The sequence below is a fragment of the Balaenoptera borealis genome (genome assembly GCF_965194805.1).
Source record: "Balaenoptera borealis genome assembly, chromosome: 4".
NCBI lineage: Eukaryota > Metazoa > Chordata > Mammalia > Artiodactyla > Balaenopteridae > Balaenoptera > Balaenoptera borealis.
The window spans coordinates 10,833,886-10,851,039 of NC_138861.1; the positions used below are offsets into that span (position 1 = coordinate 10,833,886).

General features: G+C 37.7%; 1 protein-coding gene across 25 annotated transcripts in view; it reads left to right on the forward strand.

The window, feature by feature from the left end:
- Positions 1-17,154, forward strand: part of LOC309628591 (uncharacterized protein) — a 299,876-nt gene that overhangs the window by 117,385 nt on the left and 165,337 nt on the right. For 24 of the 25 annotated variants that reach the window (XR_014244552.1, XR_014244553.1, XR_014244554.1 and 21 more), the window contains one exon: positions 838-940. The exons of the other annotated variant lie outside the window; for it this stretch is intronic. Coding sequence is in view for 6 of the 24 variants with exons in the window: in XM_082391811.1 (XP_082247937.1) it covers positions 838-940 (103 nt within the window). In the remaining 18 variants the exon portion in view is untranslated. The remainder of the gene's footprint in view (positions 1-837; positions 941-17,154) is intronic. 25 annotated transcript variants of the gene reach the window in all.

Genomic DNA, 17,154 nt, shown 5'->3' on the forward strand with positions numbered 1-17,154 from the left:
AGATTATAAGTTGAGATTTCTGTGTACTCTCCGGAACTTCACCCATACATGCAGCTGTCCCTACAGTTTGGCATTCCTAAACAATCCAGATTCAGACTTAGCAAGGAATCTCAAGCCTCATCAGTATGAGACCTTGACTTATTCTGCAAGAAACACTGTCAAATTCCTTGCAGTTGCAGGTATCACCACTAGAGGCCTCCCTAAAGAGGAAGCTTCACTGTTGGTGGGGACTTCATCTTCTAAAGCCCTGATCACTGAACATGTACTCACTTTAGTCAGATGAGGTAGAATAGTGGTGTTGATTAATATTTGGGAAGAGTAAAAGAGAAAGAAGAAAAAAAAAAAGTGAGGTGAGGATGAAGAAAATGAGAGAATGTGAATATGAACCTACATGTAAACTTTGAGTTTTAAATCCAGCACATCACAGACTGTTTATCCCCATGCTACCCAAACCCTCTAGAGTATTGCCTGGGCTCCTGGTGCATCTTTGGGAAGAGATGATGGAGGAATTCTGAACACCCTCTGGGGTAGTAATGCCAAAAGTATTTGACTCTCTCCTTTAGTAGATTGTAAGCAAATGGAACCCCAAACCAGGCATGGAGTTTTATTCAGAGACATATTTGCAGTACCTACCACATTTCTAGACATACAGTAGATAGCAGAAATTTTTGTTGAGTGAATGAAGGAGCCACATCTTCACTGTTGTCACAACAGGGGAACAAGATTAAGGATCTGAATAATTTAAATGAGAGGTGGTAAGAAATAACTGACCATAGTTTTCTAAGGCACCAGGGAAACTGCTTCAGTCTTATGCCTTTTCTCCACATTTTCTTGTAGACTTTGGTGGAGAGTGTGGATCTCCTGGATTCAAGTCCTGGTCTTGCCACTTACAAACTTTGCGACTCTGTGTTCTCTGGACCTGAGTTTCTTCTGTAATAAAGTAAGTGCATTGTTGTAAAAACCAGATAAAATAGTACCTGTGGAAATATAAAGTAAAAAATATCATATGGTGTTAAGGTGACATTACCACAAATATCAGTGCTTCTTTCCTTACTGTTGAACTAAAAGACCTGATAAAACAAATAATTTTTAGGAGCATCTAAATATCTGTTTGTATGGTACTTACACAAACACACACACACACACACAAACACACACACCATCACAAACACACATCCCATCCCTCATCCCTCCCCCATACCACACATACATCACAGCTCTGAAAACATTACATTTCTTTCCATATGGCTGGCAACATCTGGTGATTAACAGTTAAATAAAATTAGTGAGACCTTCCATTTTTATTAGTCACGTAGTCATCCATTGGAAGCAATAGCATTTTCCAAAAGATCCGTTTTCTAATTCCCTTAAGTTCCAAGTTTCCCTGGCTGACCTGGCTTTGAACTGTGCTCCCTTGTAGATAAAGGGAAGGTATTTGGCTTCTTATAAAGAGCTAACCTTTCCCTATGCATCTCATTGCAAGACTTCCACTCATCCCCACTGTGCTTGCTATAAATCAGAGGCCCTTCTGCTTTGATGTTTACTTCTTTTTATTTTTATTTTTTTAATAAATTTATTTATTTATTTATTTATTTTTGGCTGTGCTGGGTCTTCGTTTCTGTGCAAGGGCTTTCTCCAGTTGTGGCAAGCGGGGACCACTCTTCATCACGGTGCGCAGGCCTTTCACTGTCGCGGCCTCTCTTGTTGCGGAGCACAGGCTCCAGACGCGCAGGCTCAGCAGTTGTGGCTCACGGGCCCAGTTGCTCCGCGGCATGTGGGATCTTCCCAGACCAGGGCTCGAACCCGTGTCCCCTGCACTGGCAGGCAGATTCTCAACCACTGCGCCACCAGGGAAGCCCTTTTTATTTCTTTATTGTCTATAATACCAAATATTCTACTTGTGTGTGTGTGTGTGTATTACGTGTGACAATCTTGTTCTATAGTGAATGCTAATGACTTTCTTAGCCATGGGCATTTTGTTGTGATAGCCTCATGTTTAAATTGAAAAATAATTTATACTCCACCATGCCCTGGCAACATCCATTGATACCAATATGGAAATAGTGTGGAACTGGGCATTTTCTTGTGACATATTGCTTAATAAGTTATAAGCATTAGCCTATCAGATCTGACAGTGCTACATAAATGACAACATAAACGACCATTTGCAATATCAGGTGGCTTATGGTTCAGCATGAATATTTATTATGATTTAATATGAATACTTAATATCCAGTATAAAAGGTTGTATATGTCATTACCAGTAGAATTAAAGGTGCCTTGGTGATTTTAACATTTAAAAGTCATAGAGTTTAACAGCTTCACTAGGATCTTCATATTCTAAGTGATTGATTTTAAAGCGCTGTAGGTTTCAAGAGGTGACTAGCAAACTCATTTCAATTGCATTAAACTACAAAGAAAATGTATCCTTAGACACCATCTGGTGATTTATCAAAACAGATAAGAACATTTTCATGCTTACTGTTTCAAATGAAATGAATGCAAAGTAAAAATTTTCTCTTAACACAGTAGGTAAAAATATGCTAATTATTTTTCTTACTTTTAAAATTCTTCCTTCTTCATCAGACCACGAGTATTATTTAATACTTACTAGCATCCAAGAAGATATCTTAAAATTCCCTAACTCATTTACCCCATTTGAGCAACTTGGCCATGGTTATGCCAGCTGGGTGATGGCACCCTGAAATCCAACTTTCTGGCTTCCTTTCATATGCCATTCTGCACTTCCATTGTATTGAAAGCAGAAATAAATTTGGCGATGTTACAAGTCTCTGAGATCTTGGAATCTGACCAACTTTTAAGTGATTTGTATGTGTCATGGGTGGCTCAACATAATAAGAAAATAACAACTGCAATGTGTGTAATACTTTATAAAGGACTTTTCACATTCCATATATTCCTAAATTCTTATAACCATTCTGTGAAGCAGCTATCAGTGCTCTCATTTTCTTGGTAAAGAAATCTAAGCTCAGAGCAGTTTAATAAATTGTTTGCAGTCAGAGAGCAAGTAAACAGCAGGGTTGTGATTCAATCATAGGACCATTGGTTACATAGTTGATATTCTTTCCACTGCCCCATTTTTACCTTGCAATCTGGGGTCATTAAAATAATGTAGTGTTTATAATTACCTTGGGAGACTATATGTCCTGGTATGTTGAAAAGAATCCCTGTGTCCATGTAAAAAATGTGAAAAATAACCTGAGCCTTTTGCCTTATGTTCTGAATTCTTGAGTTAGGCCTGCTGACCAGGAGTTGCAGTAAGTGAAAGCCTCTAGGGAAGGATGAGAGTTTATCCTGGCTTGGAGGAGAGTGTGCACCTTGAATGAAATGGCAGAAAAGAGCTAAAGAAATTGCGAGGAGATGATGCTCTATAATTGTCCAAATTTGCTTTCTTAAACTGTGAAGACTGAATATACTAATTAAAAGAGCTATACAAACTACAAACGGCAACTGGGCCTTTTAGCAATAACACTGTTGGAGAAAGAAAGACCTAGAGGGAGAGAGTGAGTATTAAGATTATCATCTTGTGGCAGGGATGGAGGTAGAAAAATAAATGCTCAGACCTTTAAAGAGAAAACAATAATTCTGCATCTACATTATTGTCCACTGAGGTTTGAATGCCAGAAGTTCTGAGCCAAGAAAGAGATGGCTTGGGAGATGGAGTATTAGTAATCTACTGCTAATTACCACAAACTTTCAAGGTTTAAAATAACAATGTTTATTATTTCAAAGTTTCTGTGGGTCAAGAATTCTGGTGCAGCTTAGCTGGATGGCTCTGGTTCAGGGTCTCTAATGAGGCTGTAGTCATCTCAGTGCTTGACTGGGGAGAGCGGATCTTCCAAGACGGCTCACTCAGATGGCTGTTGGCTGGATGCCTCAGTTTCTTGCCATATGGGCCTTTCAGAGGCCTGCTTCAGTGTTTTCATGACACGCAGTTGGCTTCCCCCAGAATGAGTAATCTAAGAGAGGGCCAGGCAAAAGCTACAATGCCTTTTATGACCTAATCTGGGAAATCAGTCACTGTCACTCCCACCACATTCTACTTGTTAGAAGTTAGTCACTAAGTCTGGCCCACACTCAAGGGGAGAAGAATTTGGCTCTACCTTTTCAGAGGAGGACTGAAAAAGGATTTGTGGGAATATTTGAAAATTATTACAGATGGGTTAGATTGTGTGCGTGTGTGTGTGTGTGTGTGTGTGTGTGTATGTGAGAGAGAGAAAGAGAGAGAGAGAGAGAGAGATTTGATGCTTAGAATTAGAAAAGGGACTTGAGGCAGTACCATGTCCCAAACCCTCATTTGATAGAAAAGAAAACTGAGAGTGAGTTTCAACAATTTCACCAAAACTCATGACTGTTACTGGCAGAGATGGGGCAAGATCCCTGTTTGTCTGGATCCCAGACTCCCATTTTTTCCACTTCCAAATATATGGGCTTAAAAAATATTTTAATCTAGTTTTCCTATGCATTTGGAATAGCATAAAAATTTGCTAAATTAGTTTTAAGAAGGCCTAGGAAACTTAATGACAAGTCTCCATGGTCAGACAGCAAGGCTAAAGCAGCCAGAACTAGGAGTAACAATACATCCCTTCTTCCCTGTTCCATCACCAGAAGAGGTGTCCAGCGAGGCTGACCATGCAATACATGGTGCTAGGATAACAACCAGAAGTCTTACGTCCTCTGCTGAAGCAGTTGCTGACTTCATTTCCCCAACAACTAAAACCGATGGCCCCTTCCTCTGTGTTTTCACCGTACATTCTTCTGTTTCAGGAACCCTAAAACTTCGTATCACCTTTCTTTTTACATGTCTATTTCTTCTGCCTTCTAGAACCTGGGCTGTGTCCACTCATTCTATATTCCCAGTACCTCGCACAATGATTGGTTCGTAATAGGCACAATGATAACGTATAATGACAATGATAGCATTGTTTTATGAAATTACTGAGTGCATTTGTCATTTAAAAATAGTTGACATTAATCTAGCTCTTAAAAAGAGGCAAGTTTTGTTTGTTTATTATAGGACTTCCTACTGTGTGATCACAGGTTACACAACTTCCTAGCCAGACTGCACATTTAAAAATTGTATGTATGTATGTACATATTTAGATATAATTGAAGTGTAATATGTAAGCTTAAGGTATACAATATACTGATTTGATGCATTTACATTGCAATATGGTTGCCATTGTAGCATTTTATAACACTCTGTCGTGTCACGTATTATCATTTCTTCTAGTGATGGGAAAAATTGAGCTCTAGTCTCTTGGCAAGTTTAATGTTTATAGTACAGTTTTGCTATCTATCAGTTGATATATAAAAGTTTGGGACAAGTTCTCATATGGAAATCAAGTAATATCTTTTTTCTTAGTTGGCTTCTCTGTTTGTGGCACCTGTGGCCCAGTTGAAAGTGACATAGAGAGCAGGCACCTGACAATGTCTCGTAGTGAAGTTCTCTTGTGTAATTAATTGTGAGACACAAAGCTTGTGCTACAGAAGAATATGGCACTACTCTTGACCACCACTAGGTGTCCTCTGTCAGTTATTCTAGTCTGTTTCCAATACATTTTCACTTGATTTCCATCCTTTTTTAATTTCTGTAAGATTTCACAAGCCAGATATATTTTAATGATTTTTAAAATAATCACGCTTAGAAAGGCTGATAAAGGCACAATTAAACTTGGGGACCTGTCTGAATTAACTGAGAAGGTATATTAAAATCATGAGAGATGTTCAGATTCTGAAAAGAAGTTTTGTGAATTATTAAAACTTTTTTTTTAGTGACATATTGTTCCCAGCAATTTCCCCAAATGGCTTTTCCTTTCTCCCCCTTATGGCCAGTCTATTTCCTCCCCATATTTATATATTTATTTATCCACAGAGATGAAGAAAAAGGGCCATCTCCATTTAAACTGAACTGTGTGTATTTCATGTTCTTGGCTTTGAAAATTGTCTTTCATGCTATAATAGCTTTTCCAGAAATACAAATAATTGGATACTGCTGTAAGTTAAAAGTACATCTAAGTATTTTATAAGAGCAAAGGATGATAAATTGTAGTAAGAGCTGGCTGCTCATGGGCAAGTAATGTTCACTAAGCACCTCAAAGTTACGTTTTCTGCATTTCTCTAAAGGCAATTTTACTTTATGGATTTGGAATAGGATACCCCACTTTTTTTTAACATCTTTATTGGAGTATAATTGCTTTACAGTGTTGTGTAGTTTCTGCTGTATAACAAAGTGAATCAGCTATATGCATACGTATATCCCCATATCCCCTCCCTCTTATGTCTCCTTCCCACCCTCCTTATCCCACCCCTCTAGGTGGTCACAGAGCACCGAGCTGATCTCCCTTTGCCATGCAGCTACTTCCCACTAGCTATCTATTTTACATTTGGTAGTATATATATGTCCATGCCACTCTCTCACTTCATCCCAGCTTACCCTTCCCCCTCCCCATGCCCTCAAGTTCACTCTCTACATCTGTGTCTTTATTCCTGTCCTGCCCCTAGGTTCATCAGAACCATTTTTTTTCTAGATGCCATATATATATGTGTTAGCATATGGTATTTGTTTGTCTCTTTCTGACTTACTTCTCTCTGTATGACAGACTCTAGGTCCATCCACCTCACTACAAATAACTCAATTTCATTTATTTTTATGGCTAATATTCCATTGTATATATGTGCCACATCTTCTTTATCCATTCATCTGTCAGTGGACACTTAGGTTGCTTCCATGTCCTGGCTATTGTAAATAGTGCTGCAATGAACATTGTGTGACACTTTTTGAATTATGGTTTTCTCAGGGTATGTGCCCAGTATATATGCCTGGGATTGTAGGGTCATATGGTAGTTCTATTTTTAGTTTTTTAAGGAACCTCCACTGTTCTCCATAATGGCTGTATCAATTTACATTCCTACTAACAGTGCAAGAGGGTTCCCTTTTCTCCACACCCTGTCCAGCATTTATTGTTTGTAGATTTTTTGATGGCCATTCGACTGGTGTGAGGTGATACCTCATTGTAGTTTTGATTTGCATTTCTCTAATGATTAGTGATGTTGAGCATCCTTTCATGTGTTTGTTGGCACTCTGTATATCTTCTTTGGAGAAATGTCTATTTAGGTTTTCTGCCCATTTTTGGATTGGGTTGTTTGTTTGTTTGATATTGAGCTGCATGAGCTGCTTGTATATTTTGGACGTTAATCCTTTGTCAGTTGCTTCATTTGCAAATATTTCTCCCATTCTGAGGGTTGTCTTTTCGTCTTGTTTATGGTTTCCTTTGCTGTGCAAAAGTTTTTAAGTTTCATTAGGTCCCATTTGTTTATTTTTGTTTTTATTTCCATTTCTCTAGGAGGTGGGTCAAAAAGGATCTTGCTGTGATTTATGTATAGAGTGTTCTGCCTGTGTTTTCCTCTAAGAGTTTCATGGTGTCTGGCCTTACATTTAGGTTTTTAATCCATTTTGAGTTTATTTTTGTGTATGGTGTTAGGGGGTGTTCTAATTTCATTCTTTTACATGTAGCTGTCCAGTTTTCCCAGCACCACTTATTGAAGAGGCTGTCTTTTCTCCATTGTATATTCTTGCCTCCTTTATCAAAGGTAAGGTGACCGTATGTGCGTGGGTTTATCTCTGGGCTTTGTATCCTGTTCCGTGGATCTATATTTCTTTTTTTGTGCCACTACCATACTGTCTTGATTACTGTAGCGTTGTAGTGTAGTCGGAAGTCAGGGAGCCTGATTCCTCCAGCTCAGTGTTTCTTTCTCAAGATTGTTTTGGCTATTTGGGGTCTTTTGTGTTTCCATACAAATTGTGAATTTTTTTGTTCTAGTTCTTTGGAAAATGCGATTGGTAGTTTGATAGGGATTGCCTGAATCTGTAGATTTCTTTGGGTAGTATAGTCATTTTCACAATGTTCATTCTTCCAATCCAAGAACATAGTATATCTCTCAATCTGTTTGTATCGTCTTTAATTTCTTTCATCAGTGTCTTATAGTTTTCTGCACGCACATCTTTTGTCTCCTTAGGTGGGTTCATTCCTAGGTATTTTATTGTTTTTGTTGCAGTGGTAAATGGGAGTGTTTCCTTAATTTCTCTTTCAGATTTTTCATCTTTAGTGTAGAGGAATGCAAAAGATATATGTGCATTAATTTTGTATCCTGCTACTTTACCAAATTCATTGATTAGCTCTAGTAGTTTTCTGGTAGCATCTTTAGGATTCTCTCTATATAGTATCATGTCATCTGCAAACAGTGACAGTTTTACTTCTTTTCTGATTTCAATTCCTTTTATTTCTTTTTCTTCTCTGATTGCTGTGGCTAAAACTTCCAAAACTATGTTGAATAGTATTGGTGAGAGTGGGTAACCTTGTTTTGTCCCTGATCTTAGAGGAAATGGTTTCAGTTTTTCATCACTGAGAACAATGTTGGCTGTGGCTTTGTCATATACGGCCTTTATTGTGTTGAGGTAAGTTCCCTCTATGCCTACTTACTGGAGGGTTTTTACCATAAATGGGTGTTGAATTTTGTCAAAAGCTTTCTCTGCATCTTTTGAGATGATCATATGGTTTTTCTCCTTCAATTTGTTAATATGGTTTATCACATTAATTGATTTGCATATATTGAAGAATCCTTGCATTCCTGGGATAAACCCCACTTGATCATGGTGTGTGATCCTTTTAATGTGCTATTGGATTCTGTTTCTTTGTACTTTGTTGAGGATTTTTGCATCTATGCTCATCAGTGATATTTGCCTGTAGCTTTCTTTTTTTGTGATATCTTTGTCTGGTTTTGGTATCAGGGTGATGGTGGCCTCATAGAATAAGTTTGGGAATGTTCCTCACTCTGCTATATTTTGGAAGAGTTTGAGAAGCATATGTGTTAGCTCTTCTCTAAATGTTTGATAGAATTTGCCTGGGAAGCCATCTGGTCCTGGGCTTTTGTTTGTTGGAAGATTTTTAATCACAGTTTTGATTTCAGTGCTTGTGATTGGTCTGTTTATATTTTCTATTTCTTCCTGGTTCAGTCTCAGAAGGTTGTGCTTTTCTAAGAATTTGTCCATTTTTTCCAGGTTGGCATTTTATTGGCATATAGTTGCTTGCATTAATCTCTCATGATCCTTTGTATTTCTGCAGTGACAGTTGTTACTTCTCCTTTTTCATTTCTACTTCTATTGTTTTGAGTCTTCTCCCTTTTTTTCTTGATGAGTCTGGCTAATGGTTTATCAATTTGGTTTATCTTCTCAAAGAACCAGCTTTTAGTTTTATTGAACTTTGCTATCATTTCCTTCATTCCGTTTTCATTTATTTCTGAACTGATGTTTATGAGTTCTTTCCTTCTGCTAACTTTGGGGGATTTTTTTGTTCTTTCTCTAATTGCTTTAGGTGTAAGGTTAGGTTGTTTATTTGAGATGTTTCTTGTTTCTTGAGGTAGGATTGTATTGCTATAAACTTCCCTCTTAGAACTGCTCTTGCTGCATCCCATAGGTTTTGGGTCATCATGTTTTCATGTCACTTGTTTCTAGGTATTTTTTGATTTCCTCTTTGATTTCTTCAGTGATCTCTTGTTTATTAAGTAGTGTATTGTTTAGCCTCCATGTGTTTGTATTTTTTACAGATTTTTTCCCCTGTAATTGATATCTAGTCTCATAGCATTGTGGTCGGAAAAGATACTTGATACTATTTCAATTTTCTTAAATTTACCAAGGCTTGATTTGTACCCCAAGATATGATATCTCCTGGGGAATGTTCCATGAGCACTTGTGAAGAAAGTGGATTCTGTTGTTTTTGGATGGAATGTCCTATAAATATCAATTAAGTCCATTTTGTTTAATGTGTCATTTAAAGGTTGTGTTTCCTTGTTTATTTTCATTTTGGATGATCTGTCCATTGGTGAAAGTGGGGTGTTGAAGTGTCCTACTATGATTGTGTTACTGTCGATTTCCCCTTTTATGGCTGTTAGCATTTGCCTTATATTTTGAGGTGCTCCTATGTTGGGTTCATAAATATTTACAATTGTTATATCTTTTTCTTGGATTGATCCCTTGATCATTATGTAGTGTCCTTCTTTGTTTCTTGTAGTAGTCTTTATTTTAAAGTCTATTTTGTCTGATATGAGAATTGCTACTCCAGCTTTCATTCGATTTCCATTTGCATGGAATATCTTTTTCCATCCCTCACTTTCAGTCTGTATGTGTCCCTAGGTCTGAAGTGGGTCTCTTGTAGACAGCATATATACGGGTCTTGTTTTTGTATCCATTCAGCCAGTCCATGTCTTTTGGTTGGGAGCATTTAATCCATTTGCATTTAATGTAATTATCAATATGTATGTTCCTATTACCCTTTTCTTAACTGTTTTGGGTTTGTTACTGTAGGTGTTTTCCTTCTCTTGTGTTTCCTCCCTAGAGAAGTTCCTTTAGCATTTGTTGTAAAGCTGGTTTGGTGGTTCTGAATTCTCTTAACTTTTGCTTATCTGTAAAGGTTTTAATTTCTCCATCGAATCTGAATGAGATCCTTGCTGGGTAGAGTAATCTTTTTGTATGTTTTTGCCTTTCATCACTTTAAATATGTCTTGCCACTCCCTTCTGGCTTGCAGAGTTTCCACTGAAAAATCAGCTGTTAACCTTATCGGATTCCCTTATATGTTATTTTTTGCTTTTTCCTTGCTGCTCTTAATATTTTTTCTTTGTATTAATTTTTGGTCGTTTGATTAATATGTGTCTCTGCATGTTTCTCTTTGGGTTTATCCTGTATGGTACTCTCTGTGCTTCTTGGACTTGATTGACTATCTCCTTTCCCATGTTAGAGATGTTTTCATCTATAATCTCTTCAAATATTTTTTCAGATCCTTTCTTTTTCTCTTTTTCTTCTGCAACCCCTAAAATTCGAATGTGGTATGTTTAAAGTTGTTCTGGAGGTCTCTGAGACTGTCCTCAATTCTTTTCATTCTTTTTTCTTTTTTCTGCTCCCTGGCAGTTATTTCCACCATTTTATCTTCCAGCTCATTTATCCATTCTTCTGCCTCAGGTATTCTGTTATGGATTCCTTCTGGAGTATTTTAATTTCAGGTATTGTGTTATTCATCACTGTTTGTTTGCTCTTTAGCTCTTTTAGATCCCTGTTAAATGTTTCTTATATTTTCTCTATTCTGTTTCCGAGATTTTAGATCATCTTTACTGTCATTACTCTGAATTCTTTTTCAGGTAGGTGGCCTATTTCATATTCATTTATTTGTTCTTGTAAGTTTTTACCTTGCTCCTTCATCTATAACATATCTTTTTTGTCATTTCATTTTTCTTTTTGATGGGTGGGGCTGTATTCCTGTCTTGCTGGTTGTTTGGTCTGAGACTTCCAGCACTGGAGTTTGCAGGCAGTTGGATAGAGTTGGGTCTTTGTGCTGAGATGAGGACCTCGGGGAGGCCTCACTCAGTTGATATTCCCTGGGTTCTGAGGTTCTCTGTTAGTCCAGTAGTTTGGACTCAGAGCTCCCACCACAGGAGCTTGGGCCCGATCTCCAGCCTGGGAACCAAGATCCTGCAAGCTTCATGTCGCAGTTAAAAAAAAAAAAAAAAAAACGAAAAAAGAAAGAAAAAAAGGAGCAGTACAATACCAAAGAATAAAAAACAAAATAAAATTAGAAAGATAAAAAATATATTAGGAAAAATAAAACTGTAATTGAAACAACTGCAACAAGATAAATTAAAACCTCAACAGAGAAAAAAAAAAGGGGGGGAGGGGAACAAGCCAAAAGGAGAAATCACTATCAAAGTATAAAGAATGAAATAAAATTTAAAAAATAAAAGATTTATTAGGAAAAATAAAAATATAAAAGAATCAACAACAATGAATCAACAAGGTAAAACAGAACTCAAATCTAAAAGAGGAAAAAAAAAAAAAAGCCTTGGCTATGCGGGTGGAGTTTAGGCGGGGGTGGGGGGTGGGGGGGCTGGAACTTAGGCAAGGGCGGGGTTTAGGGTGGGGCAGCACATAGGCAAGTGGGGGGGGTGACATTTGAGCATGGGGCGGGGCCTCTGCTTAGGACCTGCAGAGGGGAGAGGCAGCACATGGAAAGGAGGGCCTCTGGAGTGTGGAGTTCCGGAGTTTGGACGTAGGGCCCTGGGTGAGGGTGTGTGGGTGGGGTTTAGGCCCAGTGCCTTGGAGGGGGTCTCAGAGGGGGTCTCTGAGTGTAGAGGTGGGGCCCTGGGTGGGGCTGTGGGAAGGGACTTGGGCAGGAGGGAGGCTCCGAGGGCAGAGGATTAGGCCGGGAGCCCAACAGGCTCCCCGGTGCCTAAGTGGACAGGAAAAGCGCTGGACCCCTTTCCCTTCCGTTCCTTCACGTCCTCCCCCACTGTCTCCCCCAGGGTCTCCCCCGTCAATGCTGGACCCCTAACCATGGGTGGGTCCGGCTGGGTGTAGGAACTCCTTCCCTCCCCCAGCCGCCCCTCAGGGGTGCTGGTCCCAGAGGTCCGGCCTTTACCTTTGCTCTTCCTTCTCTCCCTCCCACTCTCAGCAGGTTCCTGGAAGATACCCCACTTTTTGAAAGAGTCTCACCTAAATATTTACTGGAACCTCATAATCTCATGGACTATCTTTGGCATCACCTATTTTATAAGTCTCTCTATTTATTCAACTTTTAGCCCTACAGTCTAATATAAATATTTTGATTTTGATTAAATCCACAACGTCTCCAACTGTTTTTTTTCCTGTTTCTTCACACCTTACATCTTTAAGGTATACTCTCCCAGAATATGGTTTCCCACCTTATGGGAAACTTCTGTCAAGTTCTCCTTTTTTAACTCCTAATCACCAGTTTTTTAATACCAGAAATGTATAACATTTAATCACAAACAGCTTACAGAGAAGAGTTAATCATAGAATTGTATTTGTCATTACCCCTAAATGTTAATGAATTTAATGGGTCATTTCTAAAATATTTGGATTACATAGAAATAAGGGAATTAAAAGCTTGGATATACTGGGATAAAGAAGTTGGTATAGAATGGCTCCAAAGATGTATTTCATATTTATAACTGGTCAAATAGAGCCACCATTTATTTAGTAGGTGAAAACTATTAAAGAACTGCTAGTTAAAGAGCATAATATTCATATTATTGTAGAGGAACAAAGATTTGGAAATTGTTAAGGAAATTGCCTAGTTAAAGTAATAGGTTTTAAAAAATGAAAAAGAAAATGGATCGAGAAGAGCAAATGTAATACAACGTAGTCCCCACCCCTAGGTCCAACATCTCAACAACACTTTTGGAGGATTCAGGCAGTCCTGAGAAGCCACAGTAGCTAGGAAAATGAAAGTAGAAAGAGAGAAAAGGGATGTTATGAGGAAGAGACTGAGAGAGATAGAGACAGATGCACACAGAGAGAATGATGATCCACTATAAAAACTCAGGACAATTTAGACAACGTAAAAAACGGAAAGATTGCAAGGGGGTATTGGCAGTCATCTTTTGTCTTCATGGTCTTACACTTTCCTCAGGCAAAGATATTACAGGTTTGTGGGTGAAAGGGGCTGATGTTGAACAAAGAGCATTTTTAAGAAGCTAATAAGGAGATTTTTGGAGGAAATTTTTGGGGACTATGTATGTTGCCTTTGCACTGGACATTGACCTTTATTCTGAAAAACTGAATAAGACAAAGGAAGTTTACAAAAGAGAAGAATTAGGAAGGTTAACAGTGGGTCTTACTGCTAAGATTTTGAGCTTAGATTTTAGGCATAGAAAATAAAGATGAGGAAAAAGTTAAGATCTGAATCCCTTTTTCTGATTACAAATATGTATTTCCTGGAATATACATTGTGGCCAGGTAGTCAGAAGTGACTTTCAACAGTGTGGGGCAGTATGAAAGCCAAAAATAAGGAGGGATCTACCAGAGAACATTTCCTGAGCAGAGAGAAGGGTGAGATGTATACGCTATAACCCCAAATGGATCATCTGATCCAAATTCCAATATTTACGAAGAGGATATGAGTTCACCCAACCAGCTTTTGAAATAAATAAGCATATGTGTGAAAACAGTAAGTAGATTTCACAGAATTCCCGAGGTGAAAAGGAAATAAAAGATCATCTGATCCAACTTCTATCTTCCAATTAAGTCCTTTCACTACATCCTTGGTAATGAAAAACATGTCTCCATTTGAACATTTCCTTTCTGCATGAACTTCTTCCCTTCTGTCCCAGACTACCAGTTTCTATTTTGGGGCAACTTCTGTTGTGAAAAGGTTTAGTCTTAGATTCTGCTATTCTTTATAACTATCTGTCCTAACTCTGTTCTCTGGATGCCACTTCCATTTTAGTATTTATATCCATATATAATGCTCTTCCAAAGCTTCCTCTTTCCCACACTAAGTACTTTCAAATCTTGCACACGTTGCCTATATATTTTCATTTGTAGATTCTTCCCCATCTCTGGATTCTTTGGATTCACTTAGTTGAACATGGACAATGTCCATGTCAGGAGAAATGAAAAAAATGAGACTGCTGTTGAGTTAGTAGAAAGCATTGAAGAGTGAAATAGTGATATTTATTATGACAAAATTGGTTGAGAAAGGCAAAGTGACAACTAGATGGTAAAGTATCATGTACAATTACAGCTAGTATAGGTAGCAATCCACATTATAGATAATAAAGCCAGAGTTAGGAAGATTGATCTGACAGATTTGCAACTAGAACTAGGGGTTCAAGAACACACAGAGAGGGACGTGAACAAGTACTGTTGTCCAGACAACCAGAGTGAGGAGAGTGGGTGATGCAGAATACATTGTAAGGCCACCAGTAAATCAGTTTAGATACATGGATCACTTTTTTAAATGGTGTGGGGGGGCATTAAAATTGTACAGAATAGATGTGGAAAATGGTTCTAACGGTCACTGACTTATTTTTAACAAGGTAAATGCTTTTTGTATTATGTAAATTATACACATGCATTTGGAAAACTCAAAATTCAAAAAACTCTTTGGAAGTAGTAAAAATACCTGGAATCACTCTACCATGAAAAAACCATATTCACCATTTGGTGATTATTTCCTTTAGTGTATCTCTTTTTGCACACACATGTGCCCACAAAGAAACATGCATACATTATACTACTCATTTGGGTCGTAGCAAATACATTATTTTCTATGAACCCTTTAAGTTTTCAAACTTTTTTTTCTGAACATCTCTCTTCCTTTCCTCTTTTTTTCTGTCCTTTTGTCACCCACACCCCCATATGTGATCTGTGTTATAAACCTCATGTGTAACTTTCCATGTGTATCTTCATGCTCAAAATCATATATACATATGAGGGTTTTTAGTCATTGTTTGTTTTATGAAGGTGGGATTATATTATATACATGTTTCTGCAATTTGATGTTTTCCTTTAAACTCCTCCAGCTCATTTGGTGGGGCTCTAATCCATTCTTTTTTTATGGTTGTATAATACCCCACGGTAGGAATGTATTACAGTCTGTCTAACTATTCTCCTACTGAATGGCATTCTCTTTGTTTCATCCTTTTGCCAAGGTAAATGTGGAATAATCATCCTTGTATATTTATCCTTACTCACTGATACTTTTATTTCTATGGGGTAATTTCCCAAGAGTGGAACTGCTGGGCTTACAGACATGTACATTTTAAATTTTTAATAGACACTGCCAGATGGCTTTCCCCAAAGCCTGCAACAATTCACATTTCCACCTTTTCTCCCTACATCCCTGCCAGTAGGGGGTGTTATTAACATTTCATTTCTAGCAGTGATAGAAGTTATTACTGTAATCTGCATGTTTTAAACTACTAGTAACTGCCTGTTCATATCTTTGGTCATTTTTTATTATATGCCTGACTATTAGGATTTAAATAAAAATAATTTAGTATTTTGCATCATCAGGAATACATGCAATATGTGAAGGAAAATAAAATTTGTTAAATATACTGTTTGTAATAATAAACATTCCATGAACCTCTGTGATATCACTTAATCCTGAGGTAATTGGAGAGTCTATCAAGGTCTCGCAACATCTCAGGAGCATGGGCAGGCAGCCTTAAGGGAATATATTCACTGGTAGAAAGCTGATGCTCAACTAGTATATGTTCTATGGGATATATATAATTTTAAAAATAATAAGTGATTGGGTTAGAGGATTTAAAGATAGAGGAACCAATTACATGTGTGATAGGTGAATGTGGTTGGACTCAGCGTGCCAATGCAGAATGCCCAGATCCTGAGAGAGAGACGCATTGAACATTCCACAGACCTGATTGGCATGAAGGGCCATATGCAAAAGCTAAGGCAAGAAAATGCAGACATTTTGATGTAGAGAGTGTACATTTGTGCTAGCGGTGCCTTTTCAAGACCCTGCTTCTAGTCATCCCTAATTCTGCTTCAAAGCCAACACTTCTCAGTATGCCTCCTGACAGCCTGAGACCTGGGATGACCATCTGACTTCTCAACTCCAACAGAGTAGTGGTTTCCATTACCACGCAGATGGCTATTTGCAAAATAACTAGGATTTGTTTTAGGCCAAATGTTAGGCTGGGTTATTCTTTATTCTGAACCTCTTATCAGTTCACATGTAAATTCTTATAAATTAATGCATTCATGTATTTTTGAGTCAATCCAAAGGTGAAAGTCAGTTTGACCATCTGGCTTCCACAACAGTGATCAAATGCCTTTCATACCACTGATAGGAGCTCTGAGGCTTCCTTGAGCTTCAAGGACATAATTCAAATATGTCTAAAAGTATTGATTTTACACTCAATATGACAGAATTTTAAGAAGGGAAATAGGTAAGATTAATTCTTCACTACCCAGATGTTGTTATTTTAAAGCATGTCATTTTGGAATGGCACTGCTTTTGTGAAATGTAACTAAAAGAGATTAAGAAATTCAAGTACTGGGAAAGAGCTAGCCCAATGAGAGGATATGTAAGGTCAGTGGGAGGATGGAGAGTTGCTTATGATTACATATTCTTGTTTTGTTTTGTTTTTTAATTTTTAAAAAATTTATTGACATATAATTGATTTACAATGTTGTGTTAGTTTCTGGTGTGCAGCAAAGTGATTCAGTTTTATATATATTATATATTCTTTTTCATATTTTTTCCATTATGGTTTATTATGGCTTCATATTTTTTTCCATTATGGAACTATATTGG